This window comes from Marmota monax, unplaced genomic scaffold (genome assembly GCF_021218885.2).
Source record: "Marmota monax isolate L192 unplaced genomic scaffold, Marmota_monax_Labrador192_F-V1.1 WCK01_AAM20220418_F8-fsc00319, whole genome shotgun sequence".
Classification (NCBI taxonomy): domain Eukaryota; kingdom Metazoa; phylum Chordata; class Mammalia; order Rodentia; family Sciuridae; genus Marmota; species Marmota monax.
Window position 1 is genome coordinate 1,089,409 of NW_026692103.1, and position 20,941 is coordinate 1,110,349.

The 20,941-nt window shown below is 53.1% G+C and overlaps 1 protein-coding gene across 2 annotated transcripts; it reads right to left on the reverse strand.

Annotated features, from left to right (window-relative positions):
- Window positions 1-1,652: 1,652 nt before the first annotated feature.
- On the reverse strand, window positions 1,653-12,752 carry LOC124104235 (transmembrane ascorbate-dependent reductase CYB561). 2 transcript variants are annotated; one of them, XM_046461025.2, is made up of 6 exons: window positions 12,643-12,752; window positions 6,258-6,475; window positions 4,942-5,040; window positions 4,570-4,673; window positions 4,020-4,177; window positions 1,653-3,796 (listed from the first exon to the last, which is right to left on the reverse strand). In XM_046461025.2, exons 2-6 carry the CDS (start codon window positions 6,460-6,462, stop codon window positions 3,604-3,606), a joined length of 759 nt encoding a protein of 252 aa, XP_046316981.1. In that variant the 5' UTR covers window positions 6,463-6,475; window positions 12,643-12,752; the 3' UTR covers window positions 1,653-3,603. The 2 variants fall into 2 exon arrangements, with proteins under 2 accessions (XP_046316981.1, XP_058440901.1); XM_058584918.1 differs by lacking the exon at window positions 12,643-12,752 and adding an exon at window positions 9,058-11,429.
- Between the last annotated feature and the right edge of the window lie 8,189 nt (window positions 12,753-20,941).

The window sequence follows — 20,941 nt, forward strand, 5'->3', positions numbered from 1 at the left end:
AATAAGGCAGGCCACTGAGAATAAGGCTGTCATGTCTAGAGGGCCTGGGTATCAGAGGGAAGTTCCTCTTCCCTCTTTCTCTCCCTCACAGAAAAGAACCTGCTCACAGGCCTTCCTCATAAGCCATTCTCTTGAGATGCCCTTCATGCCCAGGCACAGTGGCCTGGACTTTACACATGTTCTCTGACATATTCCTCACATGAACCTCTGGCAGATGGCCCTGCTTTATGCAAAACACAAGAGCCAAAGCAGATCCTGAGAGTAAGTTACCCAAGGACCACCATGGCAAAGATGGGACTCTAAATCAGACCTGTCCCACTTCATAAGGAGCAATCTCAGAAAAGCAAGCAATCTTCATGACACCTAAAGGAGCATAGGCACTGGGTCAAGAAGGAGATCTTGCCAAATGCTGCTGTATGCTCCTTTGGAGAAATAACTGTGCCAAGGTCAAGGTCATTTGGGGATTCTCAGGGCTCCAAACCCAGAGAAAAGGTGAGGTCCTAGGTCATGTAACTTGAGATTTGCAGAGATGAAGGAGTAGTCCTCTGGGCTGGAAGGCAGTGTCCTCCGGTGACTGCGATCATTTGAATATCCACAAACACAAGGAGACTTAGGAATCAGAGGATATCCCAGAAAGCCAGAAATGAGACAGCACATAACCGTCACACAGCCCTGTGCTTGACTGAGCAACCAGCCTGTCCCAAGCCATGTGCCTTGAATGCTTCTGAGCAAATGAAGGTCCACAAGGAAGCCTTGATTCAGGAGGAAGATTAGATGCCCTCAGAAAGACCTCTGGGCTCTGGCTTCTGCACGTTAGAACCAGCTTCAGCACAGAATAAAGTTCAACAAATTTTAGGAAGCAGGTGTTCATGTGACTTATTAGACGATTTACTGAGGGTCCCTTTAAATTATGAGTTCCTGAAAAAGTTTTTCAGTTGCTTAAATGACCAGGTACATAGTGCATAATGTGCACAGTGAAATTCCACCCCAATTTGCCATAAACATACTCCTGCCTGAGAGACATAAATTGCCATAAAATGGAATCTCAGCTTGTGATAAATTGCTATGCTCTTCTTTTTTTTTTTAATTTTTTTTTTTTAAATATTTATTTTTCAATTCTCGGCGGACACAACATCTTTGTTGGCATGTGGTGCTGAGGATCGAACCCGGGCCGCACACATGCCGGGCGAGCGCACTACCGCTTGAGCCACATCCCCAGCCCCAGCTATGCTCTTCTTAAGGATCAAAAAGACACATTAAAAAGGAAAAAGGTCAGGCTGGCGTTGTGGCTCAGTGATAAAGCCTAGCAGTCTCCAAGATGTGGCTTGAGTCCCCAGCACAAAGAAAAGATGGAAGAAAAAGAAGTCAATTGAATACTGTGCTAGGGGACACTTCTTGCTTTAGGACCTTATCAGGCTCATGGAGCTCCGCCCTCCAGGCCATTTGCTCTGGCTGAGAGAAAAGTTTATCCAACACATGGAAAATTCCCCTCCACTGGGGCCAGACTGGACCTCACAGGGCCATTTCAGTCCTGTTCTGTGCCCAGCCTGGGGACGATTTCTCTCAAGGAGTAGAACTAACTTTACATATCTGACTGCTAAAAGCTCTGGCCCTTTTCACTATTGTCACGGCAAATGAAGATAACAGGCAAGTAGATTGCTGTAGACATTTATTGAATCATCTGTTACACCGACAGCACATGGTACGTCAAGAGAGACTGGCCACATACAAACAAAAGAAACCACACGTCGGCTGGGGGCCTTCTTTGGTCCTTAGTCATCCAATATACACTTTGGCAAATAGACCAGTTTACAGATTCTCATTCCAGATCTAAGGTTCCAGTTCTCTATGTAGCTTCTGGCAAGAGAGATACACAATTATGTTTTGGTAGTTTGTCCAAGGACGAGTTTCACACATGTAAACATAGACTATACAAATGTATGGCAGCTGATTAAATAATTGATAAGATCTTTGTCCTTGCAGAGTATACAACCGATTTATTATCAGGGCAAGTGGAGAGGAAATGGGGAAAGAGGTCTGGGGAGGGGGCTGGATCACACGTACCTGCTCTGAGAAATGACATCACCAAAAGTAGGACCCAATAATTGGCAAAAACCAATTATTAAAAATCTGAGCAGTAGCTGGGTGAGGTGGCACATGCTTATAACCTAGCAGTTTAGGAGGCTGAGGCAGGATTACAGGTTCAGAGCCTCAGCAATTTAGCAAGGCCTTAAGCAAGTTAGCAGGACTCTGTCTCAAAATCAAAAATAAAAAGGGCTGGCATGTGGCTCAGTGGGTAAGCGCCCCTGGGTTCAATCCCTGGTACAAAAAAGAAAAAAATCTGAGGAATAGATAAGGCCAGCCCATTTTCTCTAAGGCAGCATCTAGGTGTGAAAAGGGTAACTGTTAAATGTAGTCAGTTTAGAAATTTTATTAATTTTCTCACTTAAGTAAACTGTGACTGTCTCAAACTGTCAGGTTGCTTAGAGCCCAGAAAAAATGGAGGGGCCTTCCCAAGTCCAAGAAGCATCAGACGGAGGCTCTAAACATATTATTTCTAGAGCAAAGCCAAACAGTGACTCAGCTAACAACATCATAACACAAATTATGGGATGGGAATAAGGTCCAGACACCACAGAGGATTCTTCTCATTCTGCCCCAGTTCCAAATTCCTGAAAAGATGGGCCCAGGTGAGGGAAGACAGGGCTCATCCTCCAAAACAGAACAGGCAGCTCAAGCCAGAAGCATGCCACAAGCAGCGGCTCTTCATTCCAAAAAACTGCCCTCTGCCTCTCAGCGCAGTTCCCAAGCTGCCCACTGTGAGAGGAGCTCTGCAGGGGAGCCAGAGGACAGGAGGCCTCTCCTGCTTCCCATGCAGGCTGCCCCATCTCCAGGGCAAGTGTGCTGAAGTCACATGTTCCTGTCCCCTCTCCCTCAAAGCTGTCCTGGGAATCGTGGGTTAAAGAGCAGGAAGGCTTAAGACTGCAGTAGGGTCAAAGCCAAATGGCAGTGCTTCCCAGGAGCTGGTCCCTCCCCTCTCCTGGGAAGCCTTCCTCTGATTAGAGGCATACTTTGTACATAATATCACTTGCTCCACTGCCAAGGACTGGGCCAGTTTCTCCAACATGCTGCTCAGGCTGGAGGGACTCCTGGTTAGGATTCAGTTATACAAACAGCAGTCTTAGCTTTCCAGAACTATCCCTAAGGCCCTGCAGTTCCCCTGGCCTCACCCTAGCCATCTGCTGCCTGGAGGGTGGAGCCTGTCCAGCTCCTGTGGGGAGCTCTGCTTCTGCATCCAGGACTGAGCCCCAGGCCCCCACCAAAGCTTTCTGCATGTGAAGGGGAACAGGGAACAATACCTGCACAGGACATCTATAGCCACAGCCACAGTGAGGGAGGGAAAGCAGAGGACAGCCCTAACCCCAGAAGCCACCTAAAAGACACCACTACACCCACACTCCCCACCATGCTGCCTGAGTCTTCCCCAGGTTCTGAAGACTCAGCCTCAGCAGGGGTGAGCCACAAGACGCCTATGGGAACTCCACAAAATTGAGAGAGCCGCCCCCAAGCGGCCTCTGCATGAGACAAGATGGAGCCGGGCCATCACTGGGAGCTGGGGCTGTCTCCCTCCGTCAGAGTCTTGAAGTCCATGGAGAGGGCTTGTTCTTCAGCCTGGGGAGGCCGCTTCCAGTCAGCTTGAGCCAAGATGTAGAGCACAGTCACCCCGAAGCAGGCCAGCAGCAGGCCCAGCACGTTGGCCAGAACCCCTTCAGGCTGAAATGTGCTGTACTGGCTCCTACAGGGAAGGAGAGAAGGGAGAAGCCACCCAAGGGGTCCCAGTTAGGCCAAATGCCATTCTCATCCTGGGCCTTAAAGATGCCACAGGTTTGCCAGCACCAGCCCCCTCTAACTACTCCTAAGTCTCTAAAAGGCTGGCTTAGAAAACAAATGTTGAGGGAGGGAGGTTCCATCTTTGTAGGCAGCTGTGGCTCTGCCCTCTCCTGTCCTAGGACGCTCACCCGAGTTTAAACAGCAGCGCTTCCTTCAGGCCCAGCAGGGCTGTTCCTACAGAAAGGAGGAAGATGGTGGCACCAAAGAAGATGTGCTGAGGGCGGTAGCGGCTCCGCAGGGAAAATGAAGCTCCAGGGAACAGGAAGAAGCTGAAGCCCACGAACCACTAGTAGAAAAGGAGAGGCAGTGTTGGACCATGCGCTGGCCACGCACCTAACCAGCAGGAGGACACCAGGGCGACCCCTTCTTCCCCTCTTGAGGACTGTTAAGGACAGGGAATGGGTCCTGCCCCCAATGATTGAAGTCTTTGACCCATAGCAAAAGTTGGTCATTCTGAGAACTCAGCTGGCATGTGACCAAATACAGTGCCAAGTCAGCGGGGAAGGGTGCTGGGCCTGGGGCCCCTGGCCCATGCAGTCCTAGGATCACACCCCTCCCGCATCTGAAGGTGATGTCCAACCAAACTAAGCAACTCTCAGGGCACACTCAGCACTGCCTCTCCTCCCCCTCCCTGTCCCTTGCCGCTGGACCTGGAGATGGGGTGCTGGAGGGACTCACCTGCACAAAGTAAAGAACAAAGACAAGGATCCCGAACCAGCTGTGCAGGCTGTACAGATCAGCATAGCTCTTCTTCTTATGGTAATCGAACACCGCCACCAGGCCTGGACCAGAGATAAGGGCCGTGTGAGGTCAGGGTGGGATGTGGAAAAGAGAGTGGGTGGGATGACCTGAGGGACACTGGCTAGCCAGAATTTCTGGGCTTTGGTCCAGCCCAATGACAGCCAGCACCGAGTGTCCCTGCCAGGGACGGTATTGGGGAGAGGACCAGGGGCAGGGCCATAGGGTTCTGGAGCAAGGAATGGTGTGTACCCAGCAGCTGCCTCCCAGCTGAAGCAATGGGCGAGGAGAGGAAGGCACACCATGACTCACCAACCAGGGCGATGATGAACGCAAAGACATGCAGTAGCCCGTGCAGGGCCTTAGTGGTGCGTTTGGCCTCTTTCCTGAAGACACGGTAGACCAGCAGGGCTGTGGGAAGTAGGAAGGGAAAACTAAGTGTGTGGCCTGCGCTGGACAAACAGCATGAAGGGCCACGTGGCCGGAGCATGAGCTGAGTTACAGCTTGTCAAGTTTGGCCCCCAACAGGAACTACAGGAGAAAACAGGACTCCAAGGGACCGTGGGAGCTCCTGACCTTTGCAGATGGCACTGCCCTCTCCAGCTGGGTCCACCCTTCACACACACACCTGAGCACACTCAAGCATGCTGGGAGGCTGTGCCACAGCTCTTGCCACAAAGGGCAACAAAGGTGGGACTGGGCCCTCAGGCCTCATCCGGAGCAATTACTGGCCCAGTGGACACCCATCCACATCCTGCCTGCAGATGTCCTGTGAACTCATTCATTCAGGTGCTTTGGGTTCATCAAACAGTTCAGCTTCTGAACTGACGTTTTAGAAATATCACTCCTCAGAGTCCAATACTGAAGCCTGACCTGTCACTATCTATTTATCTATCTATCTATCTATCTATTTATTTATTTATTTTTAGTTGTAGTTGGACACGATGCCTTTATTTTATTTATTTTTATGTGGTGCTGAGGATCAAACCCAGGGTCTCGCATGTGCTAGGCGAGCGCTCTACCGCTGAGCCACAACCCCAGCCCCATGACCTGTCACAATTTTTAATATGAAGTTTCCTCATTCCCAAACCGAATCCCCACTGCATCCAGCAGGTAGGCTCAGGTCTCATGGGGAATACCTCTGGGGACATGCTGCTGAGGAGTGGCTATCACCAGGACTGCCTCTAGGAAGAGCGCAGGCCATGCACCACCTTGCTCCCACCCCAGATGGAGGAGCTCTAGCCGGGCCAAGTCCAAGTGCAGCAACACACATGCACAATCCTAATATTTCTTTTCCCAATTCCCAGTCACTGATGAAGATGGCTCAGCTCCCAGCCCAGGACCTGGCTCTCTGCTCTAGAAAACACCCCACCCCCGGGAGATGAAGCAAAAGGCAAAAAGTGCTAGGACAGCTGGAGAGCGACTGCCACCCACCAGCCTCGGTGCCAGATTGAACTGTCTCCCCAGGCTCTAACCCAGCTCTAACCCGGCTCTAACCCAGCCCCCGCTCCATCTTTTCTAGAATCTTTGATTTGTCTAGCTGGAAGAGACCTCAGGGGTAACAGGATCCCTCTCCCTATGACAGCCCCAAGCCCAGGCACAAAGGAGCAGCTCCCCACAGGACTTACCATCTCCCTGCAGGAAGATCATGCCTATGACCATGCAGAGCGGGTGCACGTTAAACTGCAGGGTCCCCTCCCAGGCAATGCCACCTCGGTACAGACCCAGCCAAGCACCAGTCATGGCCACCACAGTCAAACCCAGCAGCTGGGAGAAGGCCACATAGTAGGGCAGCGCACCAGGGGTGGACACAGGGCCAAGGCCACTCTCCATGCTGAGGCAGCCACTGCAAGAAAGAAACAGCTCAGAGGAGTCACCCACAACCTCCAGAAGTGGCATCCCACCTCCACACGCCACCTCACCCGTCTCCCCTGTCCTCAAACAGAGCTCACTCACTCTCCCACCTCCAAGATCCCTTCCTGCTACCCTCCTGGAGCAGGATCCCTAAGTCCCAGGAGCAGCCCAGCAGGAGGCCCAGCCTTCTCAGGAGACAGACCTGACTTGGGTTCCATGTGTAAAGAAGGTGCAAAGGAAGACACCCCAAGTTCTTGTGGGAGCACAGGCCTCAGGTGAGAGCTGTATGTCCTCTCATGAGGTCCCCAGTATTCTCAGGTAGGGTTTACAGACCAATTACAGAGAAGTGAGCAAATTCCTTGAAGGTTCAGGTTAGCTGAACCTTCTTTCTCCAAACGAATGTAAAAATACTTCTGGGATGAAAAATGGGCTCCTCCCACCCCCTACCAGGTTCTAAGCTCCTAGCTGGAGATGAGGAGTCTTCTCTAGCCCACCATCCTGAGAGCCAGCCCCACACCCCACAGCAGGCTCCTCGTCCTGTAGAATAGCTGCCCTGGCCCTGCTGTGCCAGCCAGCAGGAGCCTGGGGCAGCAGAGTAGCCTCCTTCCCTTCCGGCCCTACCCCGAGCCAGGTGGGAGCAGGGCGCTTTCCTCCCTCGGGCAAGGTTTCCAAAACTGAGGGCACCAGAAAGGCAGCCCTCGTGTCTTCATGGACTCGGTGGACCTGCAGGCTCTGGGACAACCTGGCTCAGGAGACCAGGTCCATGTGTGCTCCAGCTCGCCACGCACGGCAGCCCTGGGGCCAGCTCTCCTCCCCGCACTGTGCCTGTCCCATCCCCATGGGAATGGGCATGCTCTGGCCATGGCAGCCAGCGACAGGAGGAGGGCAGGCAGGAGGGGAACCAGCCTGGCCCTGGCCTCCTCTCCTTTTGCCTCAGTGCCAGTAGCACATGGGCCCCACAGAAAGGTCCTGCCATGCCTGGACATTGCCACTGCCACCATGAGCTGACATGAGGGCACCAGCCTATTGCACCCTCCCCCAGACTGTCACCCTCTCACCTCCCCCACCACCCATCTCTCTCTCCCAGTAGCAGTGGGTGACAGCAGTGACAGAATGTGGCTGGCAGTCCCTCTGGCACTACCACAGGGTCTAGCCCCCATCCTGCAGAGCTCAGGAAAGAGTCTGCAGTCTCCCCTGGGGCTCCGGCTTCACCTCCGCTCCCTGGTGCCCTGCCATGCCTGACAGCCGATGGCAACCGCACCGGTTTGAAAAAAAGGAGGCGGCTAATAATGTGACTCACTGAGGCAAAATATGGATGAGTGGAAAAAAGAAATCACGTCATCAACGTTTGATTTCTATCCTTACTTGTTTTTTTTGTTTTTTTTTTTTTTTTTGCAGTGCTGGGGATTGACCCCAGGAGTGCTCTACCAAGGAGCTACACCCCAGCCCTTTCTTTATATGTTTTATTTTGAGACAGGCTCTCATTAAGTTGGTGAAGCTGGCCTCAAACTTGTGATCCTCCTGTCTCAACCTCCCAAGTCTCTGGGTACACCACCATTCCCATATGATGCATTTTTAAAAATAGAAATGGGATCTTACCATTTCCTTCGGTGTGATTTTAACATAATGGTATATCATGCGTACTTCTCATGCCCGTCGATATCCATCTACCTCATTTCACTAACTTCACACTAACTATTCTCCTAGCCAACCTCAGCCCCCAGCTGTTCAACGGGGACTGGCTTTCAGTTTTTCTCCAGATAAACACCACCAGGTGATCATCTCTGCACGCTTGTGTGAGACAGGGCCAGGTTCCTTCTCAGGTTTTTGATACACTCTGTAAAATCATCTCCCAGAAACAGCCCTGATTCACGCTCTCACAGTGTGCAGGCCAACGATGAATCCTATTTCTGGAATTCTTGCCACTGATCCTATCCGTCACTATACAGGTGACTCCAAAATCTAATGCCAGTTTTGTCCTCCTCCATATTCAAACCCCACTTCTAATGGTCCACTAGAAATCTGTACCTGGACATTTACCAACACTTCAAACTCATCCAAGACCAAACTCCTGTCCCATTGTAGTCTCATCCCCTCATGACCCCATTAGCCATGGGGCTGCCCCTCCTGGTCTGACCCATGCACCTTGGCCCCTACCCTGGCCATGCAGCCCAGGGGCTCCGCCAGGTCTCTGCCATCACTTCCCTCACAGCCATCTTGCTGCCACATTAAGTCAGGGTCTACGGCTTTTCTCTTCAATCTGCCTGACACACCAAGGACAGACCCAGTTCCCTAAGTCCTGTCCCCTGCCTGCTGTATCATGATCCTAACTCAGTTTCCACCTCTACAGCCATACTGTTCCTACCAGGTCACATGGAGGAGACCCTCAGGGCTCCCGACTCCCAACATAACCTGCTGTCCTTCCCCCCTCCTCTGGGCCAGCTGCTCCCAGCTCCCTGCACAGGCCCCAGATTCTCTCCAGGCCTTTCAATGGCATCTCACTCCCACTCTGTTCCCCGTGCCCAACACTGGCCCCTTCTCTTTGTCTCCCAAGGTTCCCCAGAGCTTCCTTACCCTTTCTGGTTCTGTACTAGGTCAGTCTCGTGGTGCTTCTCTGCTGAAGTGCTCTGTCCTTGGAGGTAAGGAGGCGCCTTACTCTTCTTTGTGACTCCTGGAGTCCCTAACACTTTACCCCAACTCTAACAGGAAAAATGGACTAAAGGAGGAAAGGCTGTCCTCTGGTCGTTTGTCCTGCGTCCTCCTCTGCAGGTCACTGCCTCCCTTATTAGATTCATCCCCAGAGAGCTCAGAGTACAGACAGAATCTGATTATCTCTGAATTAGGAAGAACAGAAGGAACATCACCCCAGGCAGTCAAGCAGAGCTGCCTGGACTTCTTTATGAATGCAAAGGGCAGGGCTGGGGCGCAGGGGCGGGCCTCACTCCAGGGTCATTTGCTTCCCCATCCCAGCCAGCCTCCTCGAGACAGGCAGGACCTCAAGGGAGGTTCTCCTCAAAAGGTGATGACCAAGCACATAGCTTTGCCATCCTACACTGCAAACTCATTCCTGGGTTCCTTGGGTTTGCACCCTCCATATTAGGGTGAGACAGCTTGTGTGCATCAGGAGGGAGGGCCTCCAACAGCCAGTGAGCCCCTTACTCTGTACCAGGTCCCATTTTCTCTCAGTCCTCAGCGGTGACACTGAGAACATAATAGAAGCATTACCCCAGTTTGATAGATGATGAAATTAGGGCTCAAAGATCATAAAGAGCAACCCCAAAATTACCATCAGCAAATAGCAGCTCCACTCAATTGTTTATTGAGTGCCTACTGTATATCAGGACTGGTAGATGCTGTAGAGGACATCCCTACCCTCAGGGGGGCTTGCAGGCAATGTGCAGCACAGAGAAAGATGAAAAGGGGAGAGCAGTAAGAATTCAAGCTGTCCTGTTTGCACACAGAAGAGGGCCCCTCCTTTAATAAAGTGGCACACTCCTGAGTCTCCTGCTGGCCGAAGTGACCCTGTGCTTTCCAACACCCAGTAATTTTAATGGGTTAGTACTGTCACATTTTCCTAATACTGATGTCAGTCAAAGATCTGAGACTTTGACCCTAAACCTTGTTGAGAAAGTCACCTTGACACAGCCTGGTGATGGTCTTCCCCCTCCCATGACAGCTTCCTGGTTCCTGTTCAACCTTGGTCCCCAGGCACTTCAAGGGCCTGGAAGTGGCCCTCTCCACCCCAAAGGTATGCTCTGCCCAGAAGACCGGTCTTGCAACTAGAGGTACTCACGCTGCCCTTTATGTGGCCACTCTCCTTTTTCTGTAAGAGCACAGGGTGGGGGTGACAGATTTCTGGCAGCTTCTAGAAAACTGGGCTGTGACAAACACACCCCCAGCACACAAACTGCAGCCAGATGCCACTTAATGCAATCAAACAGGGACAGAGCTTCCCCCAGGGCTTAACCTACGCTGCTAAGCCACAAGCTCCCTCCTGAAACCCACTGTGTCTTATTAAAAGGCGACCAGGCCTAATCTCATTATTAGGGACCAGACACTGTACACTTTCTACAGCCTGGGGCAGAGAGGATAGAGGGAAGCTTTCCTCCTTATCAACAGGGTTTTGAGTTAGATGAAGGAGGGGATGATCTTTTGATGGGTGAAAACAGCTGGCTTGTCCCAGAATGTGATGAAAGAGAAGGCAAAGGGGCATTTTCTTACAACTCCACACCTGAGGTACCTGAGGAAGAAAGCAGGGCTTGAAGTCACCATCAGGTTTGAGTGGCTCCTAATACTTAAAAAGCAAAAAGATTTTCATCTTTGTTAAAGTCAAGAGGGCTGGAGACGTAGCTTGGCAGGGGTGGAGGAGGTGGTTACAGAAGAAAAGATGAATTTTTAGGGTCAAAGAAAATGTTTTAATTTTTAATTTGGTCTGGATGACATTTGTGTCTATACCAACACAGATACAAAATAGACCGTTATTATTTGTTTTATGTAGGAAAAGGCCCATGAAAGTCACAATTCAGCCTGAATCACAAAGTTGTGATTTCAAAGCCACTCCACTGTGTTCCCAAACAAACCAAGTCCCCTGTCTAGCCCTGATTCCTCATCTGTGAGGTGGGGGGATATTGAGAACTACCTCACTGGACAGTAGAAAGATTAAGTGGGAAAAATATACACGAGTTCCTAGCACAGTGTCTGCTACATGGTAGGGGCTCAGTCAAATACTGGTCTAATAAAAACTAAACCTGACCCTAATGGCCTCTTCAGGTGAAGTCACATGTCAGCAGCAATGTATATACCAGGTTTGGGGCCCCAGAATAGATGACAGCTAACAGTAGGACTCCCTCTAAAAAATTCACACTTCCCTTCTGCTTCCCACCAGCCTCCCACACTCCTGGAGCAGAAACTCCTGGAGCAGGGGAGCAGGAAGCCTGGTCTGCTTTTAATCTGTGATGTTCTATATTTTCAAAAATCGGTTATGGATTGATTAGGAAGCAGTGAAGCTGACTCTTGGATGCGGTTCCTTTCTCCTGACTGTCCACCAACACAGCCTGATGCCTCACAACCTGTATTAGCAGAAAAGCCCAGGTTAAGCCTGCCAAGAGAAGGTGGCAGGGCAAACTGTGGGCGGTTCTACCTCTGGTTCCAGAAGCACCTCCTGCAAGGGGGTGGGGTTGGAGCCGCCCTGCATTTTCCTGTCTCTGACCAATTTCAGTGGAGAAATCAAGGCAGCTAGAGTAGGTGGTACAGCTTTGGTTTTGTTTTTCTTTTCTTTTCTTTCTTTTTTTTTTTTCCATTTACTATGAAAAGAAAGAGTAGAATCCAGGAAACCTAAGATGGAACTTCATTTAATGAGTCTTAGAAAGCATTCAAAGACTGCCAAGGTGGAAAGATGAGAGGAGAGGGGCAACCCGAAGGAGAAGAGACGGGAAGACATGCCACGGGTCCCAGAGTCTACGTGGACCCCCGTTCTGTGACTGTGATGCAGCGCCCGAAAGGGCAGAGAAATGGCCCCGCTGTCACCACCCCAGAGTCAAAGGCAGCTGCGGATCCCTCCCTCTCCCCGCGCAGTTCTGCAGCCCCTGTGTCCACCCGTCACGGCCAGCCGAAGGAGCCAGGCTCTCCCAGTCTGGAACCCCCCACCCTCACTCGGAGCTGGGGTGTCGGAGGAGATAGAAAGGATCTGCCGCTAGACATTTCAGCCCCAGAGCCGGCCATGGGAAGAGGCGGAAGCCCGGGTTTCGGGTTTCGAAGAACAGTCGTGGCAAACGCTGGTCCACCCACTTCCACCCGCCGTGTCCTAGAACGCGGCTGCGGATCCCTGCTCTAAACTCGGGGTCCCGGAGTCTGCGTTCTAACTTCAGCAGCGACTCGGCCCAGGGACTGCCCGGGGCCGGGCTCTGCCCGGGCGTCAGGAAGGAGCTGGATCGGCTCTGTGCGCCCCGAGCTGCGCCCGGCGGCCTCTCGAGGGCGGGGAGGTAGGACTGCACCTGAGTCCGGTGTGGCGGCAGGTGAGGGCGAGAGAGGCCCGCTGCGGCTCGGAGAGCCTGGCCGGCCAGGGCGCGGGCGGCCCCCGGCAGCCTGGGCTCACCCGCGCTCCCCGTCGCGCCGGCCGCGTCCCCCTCGGCGCGGGCCGGGATCCCCCCCGCCGCCTACCTGGTCCCGCCGAGCGGCGCCGCCCACCGGCCTGCGAGCTTCCCCGCGCCGCGCCCGGGCCGCTCTGCCGGTTCCGCGGGCCGCACGGGCCTCCCAGATGGCACGCGGGCCTCAGCGCGACGGCGTCGCCATGGCGACCGGGAGGCGGCGGCGGCGGCGGCGGGTTGGCCGCGGGACTGGCGACGCGGCGAGTGTCACCGAGGCCGGAAGTGCCCGCGACATGCCCGCACCCCGGGGCGGGCGGCCACCCGCTGGGCCGCCCCGCACGTGCTGGGCCCCCCCCCCCCACCCGTTCCGGGTCCAACTTGGCACTGGCCCCGCCGGCGGCCACCGCGGCCACCCGGACCCCGGCCTCGGGACTCGAGTTCGGGTGACCTTCAGAACCCGGTTCTCGACCTGCCCTCCGGGGTCCCCGCGTTGGGCGTGTGTCGAACTTGTGACCCTGAGGGACGGGAGGGCGGTGACGGGCGAAGCTGAGGGAAGGGGCAGCCGGGTGGGCCAGGCCCCGGCCAAGGGGTGACAGTGCGGGGCGCGGAGAACGGCCGCCCCGGCCAGGCCTCGTCTCGGCACTTCCCGATTTCCTGGCTCGTGTTCGCACTCGGCGTCCTCCAGCCTTCGCGCCTCCCCTCTCTCGCCCCGCCAGGGCTCTGGAGGCCGCTAGATGTCAGACGCGACCCAGGCCTTGGCCCGCGCCGCAGCTTCCTTCCCCAGCCCCAGCGGGGGAGGCTCAGTTTACAGGAAAAAAACACCACACACACACACACACACACACACACACACACACACACACACACACGTTGTTGACAGGTTTTGCTGCTATCAAAGACAGCTAGAAACTCTGCATGAGATTCTCTTTCTCTCCCTCTGCCTCCTCCTTCCCCTCCTACACCTTCCTTCACACACAGGCTCTGACCAGCCTCTCATGAAGGTCAAGACCTTGCCATCCACCGGCTCCCCTTTTGGCAGCCCGATCAAAGCCCCATAGTCAGGAAATGTTTGGGGTAGATAACAGGTCCCGCTCAGACTTCCTGCAAGCTGAGAACAAAATGCCTGGCCAGACTCACCAAAGGTCCAGGAGTAGGAGGGTCCAAACCAACCTCAGCTTAGGGTTGGTCTGGCCTTGCCCACCTGCCCTTCCTCACCCAGGTTGTGGGAGGCAGTCCTTGGAGCTGCTCAGCCTGGGGACTTCATACTGGCAGGGTACAGAACTTCCTGAAGGACCCTGGGGACCTGGAAACCCCTCACAGGGAGAACCTATGGCAGGACACACCTTTGGACCAGGCACACAACCCTTCCCCCACCACACTCACACATACACACCAGTGACCAAGATTACACCATCTAAGAATAGGAATTCTGTTAGGGGAACTTTTAATTTGGAGGAAGTTAATGGACATTTTAAAGTAGGAAGCAGCTTCCTTAGTGTGCAAACAGGCAAACAGCAGGCACAATGCATTGAGAATGCAAGGTCGAACTGAGCCATTTTTTTCATTGTCCCTCAGTGTATTTGGGCTTGGGAGTGTGGCCAGGCTTGGCAGGACAGAACTCCACTTCAGTGCTGAGCTCTGGGCTAATGTGCATGGATTTGAGCACCTCAGGAGAGGCTCCTGCTAGGGTGCAAAGGTCCCCCAGACTGCAGCACTTTTCTCTGAGGAGGGACAATCACCCTCAATCAGTGTTCTCAGGGGCCAGCTTAATGTGGGGGAGAGGAAGACCTCTACATCAGGCACATGGAGACTCAGCCCACTAAAGAGCAGGTGATCCCCTCAAGGTGCTGCCCCAGCCAGACACTCAGACCACCTTCCTCCTTTCCCTGCTAAAACTCCTGCCTGCAAACCTGAGAGGTGTGTGTGCCTATGGCAGGAAGGCCAGGAGGAGAGTTCCCTTATTGCCCCTTCTTGGGTGACCCAAAGATGTGGAACATCTTCAGAATGCTGAACATTCTGTCTGTGGAAACCCCTCCCTTCCTACACTCAGAGCTCTGCCAACCTTTCTGTTCCCCAGAGGAACCAAGTCCCCTCTGACCTCTCTGTGGAATCTGCTTCCACGATCAGCACTGGGCTTATGCATTCAAGCCTTAACTCACACAGAAGGCTTTCCCTGGCAGCTGGGGCAGAGGCTGGAGATGTCAGCCCTTCCTGGACAACCATGGGAGCCTCCTTGAGCACACCTCATCTCTGACCAAAAGCATGCAGGAGCAGAAGTACCAAGCACTGAGAAGAATGGATCTTACAATCAGAGACCCAGAGACCATTCCTCAGATCTACCTCTGTCTGGCTAATCGTCTTTCCCCAGGGTTACCAGATTCAAAAAGTAGAGGGGAAGACAGTAGGACTCCCATTAAATGTGAACTTTTTCAAATGTTAGCATGACTATATCCCAGACACTACATACACTATACTGAGGATTTATTCCTCAAATGTAACTAGATGTTCTTTATTTTCTGTGACTACACTTGCTCCTGTGTGGGAAAGACAAGGAGAGGGGCCAGGGGGCTGAAACAGTCTCTCAATCTGGTCTCATCAAACTGGGTGGCTCCTGCCATCTCCCAGTTAAGTGTCATCCAGCACATTTCAGGTGGAGTCCTCAACCTCGGGCTGCAGGGGGTGCACAAGGCACAAATGGAGTCCCCAGTCCTAAGGCGCTGTAAGATTCAAACACACAGTTTGACTCTGGGTGCCAGGCACTAGTCAAGACACTGAGGGTGTAGCAACACAGGACAGGCCTAGTCCTGTCTTCACATCTTCACAAAGTCATACAAGAGACTCAGGGAAGTGCCTCTTAAACCATTCTGTCCAATCCCAAGTCTGTCTGCCCTTCAGAGGGTTTCCCCCGTGGTGATAGTGCATAAAGGGACCCTTAATGTAGACAAGAGGGTCAGGGAAGGCTTCTGGAGCTGTGTACCAGAGAATTCTACTGCTACAAGATGACCAGGTATTAACTTGGCAACAAGACAGGCAGAAGAAACATAGAAGACCAGGTGAAGTCCTGACCTGTCACCCTGGGACTCCCGGGCTTATTTGCATGAAGATCCCCTGGAACCCAGACTGTACAGGGGGCATGGGCCACCGGCTGCAGGAATTCACCTGCATAGGCCAAAGACTGCATCAGCTCTGAGAGGCGGGCCCTTCCCTCAGATGTCCCTGATGAGTAAGCAGCCTTCAACCCAGGTGGCATCATCCTCAGGCCGGCTCCCAAGGCACTTGGCTACTTTGTAAATTAGGACTATGAATCACCCAGGGAGAAAAACCTATCTTCCAACTTTGGGAACAGTGGAGGTGACCAGAAAAGCAGCTGACTCTGGCAGGAGCAGCCCAAGCATCCACTGGAAAAGCAACCATGGTGGCAGGAGTGGAGCAAGGAAGGGCACCAGCTCAAAAGCTCCCAGATCCATCAGGGAAGGCAGTGAGCCATCTAGGACCTTGGTATGTGAGGGGATTGGAGCTAAGGAATGTCAAACCCACCCCTGTTTGATCCCAAGGCTGGTCCAGCCTGAGAAAACAAGACTTAGATAAAAGACAATAACAAAGCTGACTCTACAGAACCAAGACCCAGGAGAAGCCACAGGGTCAGGACATTCAGGCCAACCTCCTCTCTACTGGGCCCTGAGTTGTGAATGGATAAGCAGGGCTGGGGACCAGCCTAGTGCGGGAGGTGGTGAGGCCGCGCCAGGTAGGCCCCTGAGACAGAAGGCAGCGGAGTAGGGGACTTTCCCAGCCTCAGTTTGTTTCTGTGTCACTTCTGGGGAGGGAGGAACCAGGAGGGCATCCTTACTCTTCTCCGTCACCCTCCCTCCCCTCTCTTCATTCCTCACTTCCTTCCTTCCTTTCTTTCAAGGAGGGTTTATTGGGCACCTGCTGTGTGCCATGCATTGTTCTAGGCTCTGGAGAGACAGTAATAGAGAAAACAGACACGGACCCTGCTTCCCTTGCCTGCATGAAGAGAAGACTGGGAATTAAAACAGCAAACTAACAAACAATTTTATTCAGTGATATGTACATCTGCCACCCCCCAACACACACACACATACACACACACACACACACACACAGCCCTAACTGCATGAGGCTCAATTGTCAGGTTTCAACACAATAAGTGCTATGAGAAAATAATAAAACAGGAGCAGGTTATAGAAGAGGGGAGGTGGGAAAATGTTGAGGGGTTCTGAGGAAGCCTGTGTGAGGGAGAGGACCTAGGGAAGGTAATTCCAGTAGAGGGCAGTGGAGGGCAAAGGCCTGGAAGCAGGAATGTGCACATCTGTCTCCTTGCTGCCCTGCCTGTGGCCACTCCTCTCCACCCAGCAGAGAAGCCAGTTGAGTGAACAGAGAGGAGGCAGAAATGTAAACATGACATTAAAGGGTAGAGGGGCAGGTGCCAGGTGTGTGGCAGGGACCCCACCTGTGATTCTTGGGATGTTCAAGACGTCCCCACAGACCCATAGTTGTAGTTGCGTCTGACCACAGCCACTATCTGCTAGAGAAGCCACACATTGGGCCACCATCAGTAGGGCGCAGCTAGGCTCCCTTTATCCAGCCCAGATATGCCCTGTGGCTGGGGACGGCTGAGCAGGATGCCCTGGAGCCCTGGCACCACACTCAGCCTGCTGTCTAGGAAGGGAACCATGAGAGCTGTGTGTGCCAGTGGAGTCCTCAGTCCCCACCTCCCCACCTCTCCCTGAGTTGTGGTCAGTGGGTCGATTAATGTTGAAGACCTGTTGTGAGCGCTGGGGACATTATGAAGAGCAGACAAGCCTCTAAGCCAACACAGCAAGGGTGTGAGGATGCAGCTCTGCTCAGGATGACCATAGCCTTCGGTGGTGTCAGCAGATGCATGGAGGGAGGGGAGGGAAGGAGCAACTGATAATGACCACTATTTGATCAACTCCACCAACCAGCCTTAAACAGCAGGGCTGGACTCCTGCGCTTTGTCCAAAGCCTGGGACAGCTTGAGCATTCATCTTGGCTGCAGGAGCCATCCCAGCCCTGGCTGCACACCCCTGGTTCTCCGCCAAGCTCCCCATTCCAGGATGGAGTGAGGAAGATGTGGTGGCCTCTCTGAGCCCAAAGTTCAGAGTGACCGAACAACCTGGAGGATGCCCTGACCACACTGTGGGCGAAAACACAGGTGGCATTTCCTACTAGCTCTGTAGCCCCCTCTTCCCAGTCAGAACCACAGCTGTACCCGGAAGAGCAAAAAGATGGGACTGCGACATGAGGCCCTGCCTCCAGTGTGCTCACCTGGCCTGCTGACTTCCAAGGCCACACAAGTCAGCAGCAGATTGTCCCGAGTCAGAGGACCTTTCCCTGCTCTGCTCCCTCCCCCACCTCCATCCTTTATGCTTTTCTTGACCTTGACCCTGGCCATTGCCTCCAGTAAGCCTAGCTGGTCAGGTGGTCCTTGTTGAGAGGTTAGATTCAAGGGCACCTTGACCTTATCCCACAGTCTTCCTCACCCAGGAAGCCACACTCAATCCCTCTAGCCCGTGGGAGAACCTAAGGTGGGCTTGAGCCAGGGGCCATCACAGCCCTCAGCCTCAGTCCCACCCAGTCGAGGTATCTCCTCTGGCTTCATCACCCTTGTGAAGTTGTCCTTGCATCAGGCTGTAAGGACACAGCAGCTGTTCCTGGAGCAGGATCTCGGGAAGACTGGGTGGGTGTGGTTCAAGGCCTCGCCTCAAAGCCTCACGGCCATGTAAATTTCTCTAGGTCTGGTTCTTAGGTTGGGGCCCAAGGCTGTTGGAAGGCCAGGGTACTACTGAAGACTCTTCAAATCAGGATCCATTCCAACTCTGTGAGTTCTGTTTCACAGCTTGGGGGGATAGAGCACGTTCAAAAGCACATGACTGAGTGCTCTCCTCCACCCTAGGGAGTTCTTCTTCCATGATCCCCCTTCCCCTGATCAATCCTGGCTACTTCAGGTCATCATGGAGTAAACCCAGATGGACTTCTCCCCTGCACACCACCAGTGCAGCAGCCCCTTGCCCTTCCTCTGCTATTTGGAGCCCAGGTGGCTATATCAGCATTGGCCACATGCAGTGGCCTCCCCTAGCCCAAGCCCATCTAGTTACTCCCTGGGAGGTTCCTCTGAGAAGCTCTCAGCCCTTTCTGCCAGCAGACCATCCAAAAGGTCTAAGAAAGGAGGGGTCTCATCTTAGACACCTTTCTTCTCCTGGTGCATGTGTCAGTCACTCCACCTCACTCTAGGGAGTGACATGCCTGACCTCTGCCAGGCCACAGAAGTCGGCTGACATCCCCTTGGCATGAACTTTTTGCCTGGCATCTATCTATGCAAAAGGCCCTCTCAAGATGTGCTTCTCGGACAACGCAAACGACTCCAAGTGAACCAAAACCATGATGTCACCTTCTCCCACCAGCATCTCCTTTCACCCACCATGGACGCCTGCTGGTAAATGTGGTTATTGAGAGTGTGAGGAACAGGGTTGGGCAGGCCAGGCTGGGGGCAGAGCTGGCAGTAGGGATGGAGGCCCTGTGAGAGCTGAGGTGTGGGCCCCAGAGATGGATTTGCATCCTCTGCTCTGGGTCTCCTGATGAAGTCAACAGGAGGTATCCTCCCCAGCCCAGCAGGAAGGGGAGCCAGCCTGACCCTCAACTCTGATGGTGGCTGTCCCTCTCTCCTCTCCCTTCTCTGTGGGTCCCCTGTTTCTGTCTGGCTTGCCACACCTCTATTCTGTCTCTTTCAGTGTCTCTCTTTCAGTCTCCTCTACCTCTCTTCCTTGCTGAGCTGAAATTCCCCGGGGGATTCTGGGAAGCAGATTATAATCTCTGCCCTTCAGCCTGTGAGCACTTACTTCATCACCCTTGTGAAGTTGTCACAAGTTTCTGGTCCCTGTCTGGGAACAATGAGTAAGATGCACACGACCAGAGTGAGATGGCTGTGCTAGGCTGGAGCCACTGGGCATTCCAGAAGGAGAAGGATGGGGGGGATCACGGGCCCCTTTACACAGGCCTTCAGTGGGCAGCCTCCTGTGTGAAGACCACTGAACTGTTGGTATGAAAATGGAAACTGGCTAGAGCTCAAACGTGTTTTAGCAAGTAAGGACATTTTAAAATTGTATTTATTCTCACTACCATGTGTAAAAATCACACACACACACACACACACACACCAGGGATCTAACCTAGGGGTGTTTTACCACTGAATCACATTCCCAGCCCTTTTTATTTTGAGACAGGGTCTTGCTAAGGTACTTAGGGCCTCAATAAGTTGCTGAGGCTGATCTCGAACTTGGGATCCTCCTGCCTCAGCCTCCCAGTTCACTGGGATTATAGGCATATGCTACCATGCCCAGCTAAAAATAATATTTTAACTACAAAAGAATAACTATTGCAATAAGAAAGATCAGTTGGCAACTCTGCTGATCTCTGCTTATTTGTTTCACATATACCCAGTATTCTTGTTTTCCTCCCTTTATTGCTGACTGTGGAAACTATTATCAGCCACCTGTGGAAAGCAATGATAGAGGTCCCTGGGCAATAGGGCAAGCCCTGGGCTATGGGGAGGGCAGGGCCACACCAGGAAGGACTTTCTACCTCATGCTCTGGAGAGTGGATTTTATCCTGGAGGTGATGAGGAGCTGGGGAGAGGATTTTGGTGAATGGTTTCTGTGATCAGATTGTTACTTAGAACAAGTGTTCTCACAGCCAAGTGGAAATGGCCAGAGAAGGGATCCCAGGAGGGGGACCTGGAGGAGCTAGGTATTGGGTAAAAGGTGGGGAGGAGGAGCCACGCAGAGCAGGGCAGAGCATAGCATGTCACATAAGAGGGGACTTGGACTTCACTAGAGCTAAAGCCAGGAGGGGGGGCTGAAATGTGAGACCCTCAGAAAGTGACAGGCAGTGCTGACTGCTGGGCATGACCAGCCCCCTCAGTCTGTGGGAAGGAGAGAGTAGATGGTGCCACGGCCAGACTGTGTGTGGCCTTGGTCAACTTACTACCTCTCTGAGCTGTAGTTTCCTCATCTGTAAAATGGGAGCCAAAAGGCATCTAGCACAGAGTGCTTCTAGGAGGTTTAAATTAGTGAAACTTCATAAAGCACTTACAGGCTCAGCTCAACAGACGCGGCCTCCTAACATTACATGCTGCTGCGTCCCTGCACCACGCAGCACCCCTCCAAGGAGGGGCGGCTCATGTTGGTGGAATGGAGGAGGCAAATACCAGTCCATGGCCAATCTCGGGCCTGGCTTCAAAGAAGGACCTGGTAGCTGCCTTCTGGACTTTCTTGGGCCATATTTTGAATCCTCTTGGGTCCTCAGCCAGGAATGTCACTCCTCCTGGAGAG

Bases quoted from the DNA above. Each gene is read 5' to 3' on its own strand.
- LOC124104235 (XM_046461025.2), bottom strand. From the start codon at position 6,462: ATGGAGAGTGGCCTTGGCCCTGTGTCCACCCCTGGTGCGCTGCCCTAC. The intron at 4,674-4,941 runs GTGAGTCATGGT...TCTCTGGTCCAG, and splicing joins GTTCATCATCGCCCTGGTTG to GCCTGGTGGCGGTGTTCGAT. The intron at 4,178-4,569 runs GTGAGTCCCTCC...CTTTTCTACTAG, and splicing joins TTGTTCTTTACTTTGTGCAG to TGGTTCGTGGGCTTCAGCTT.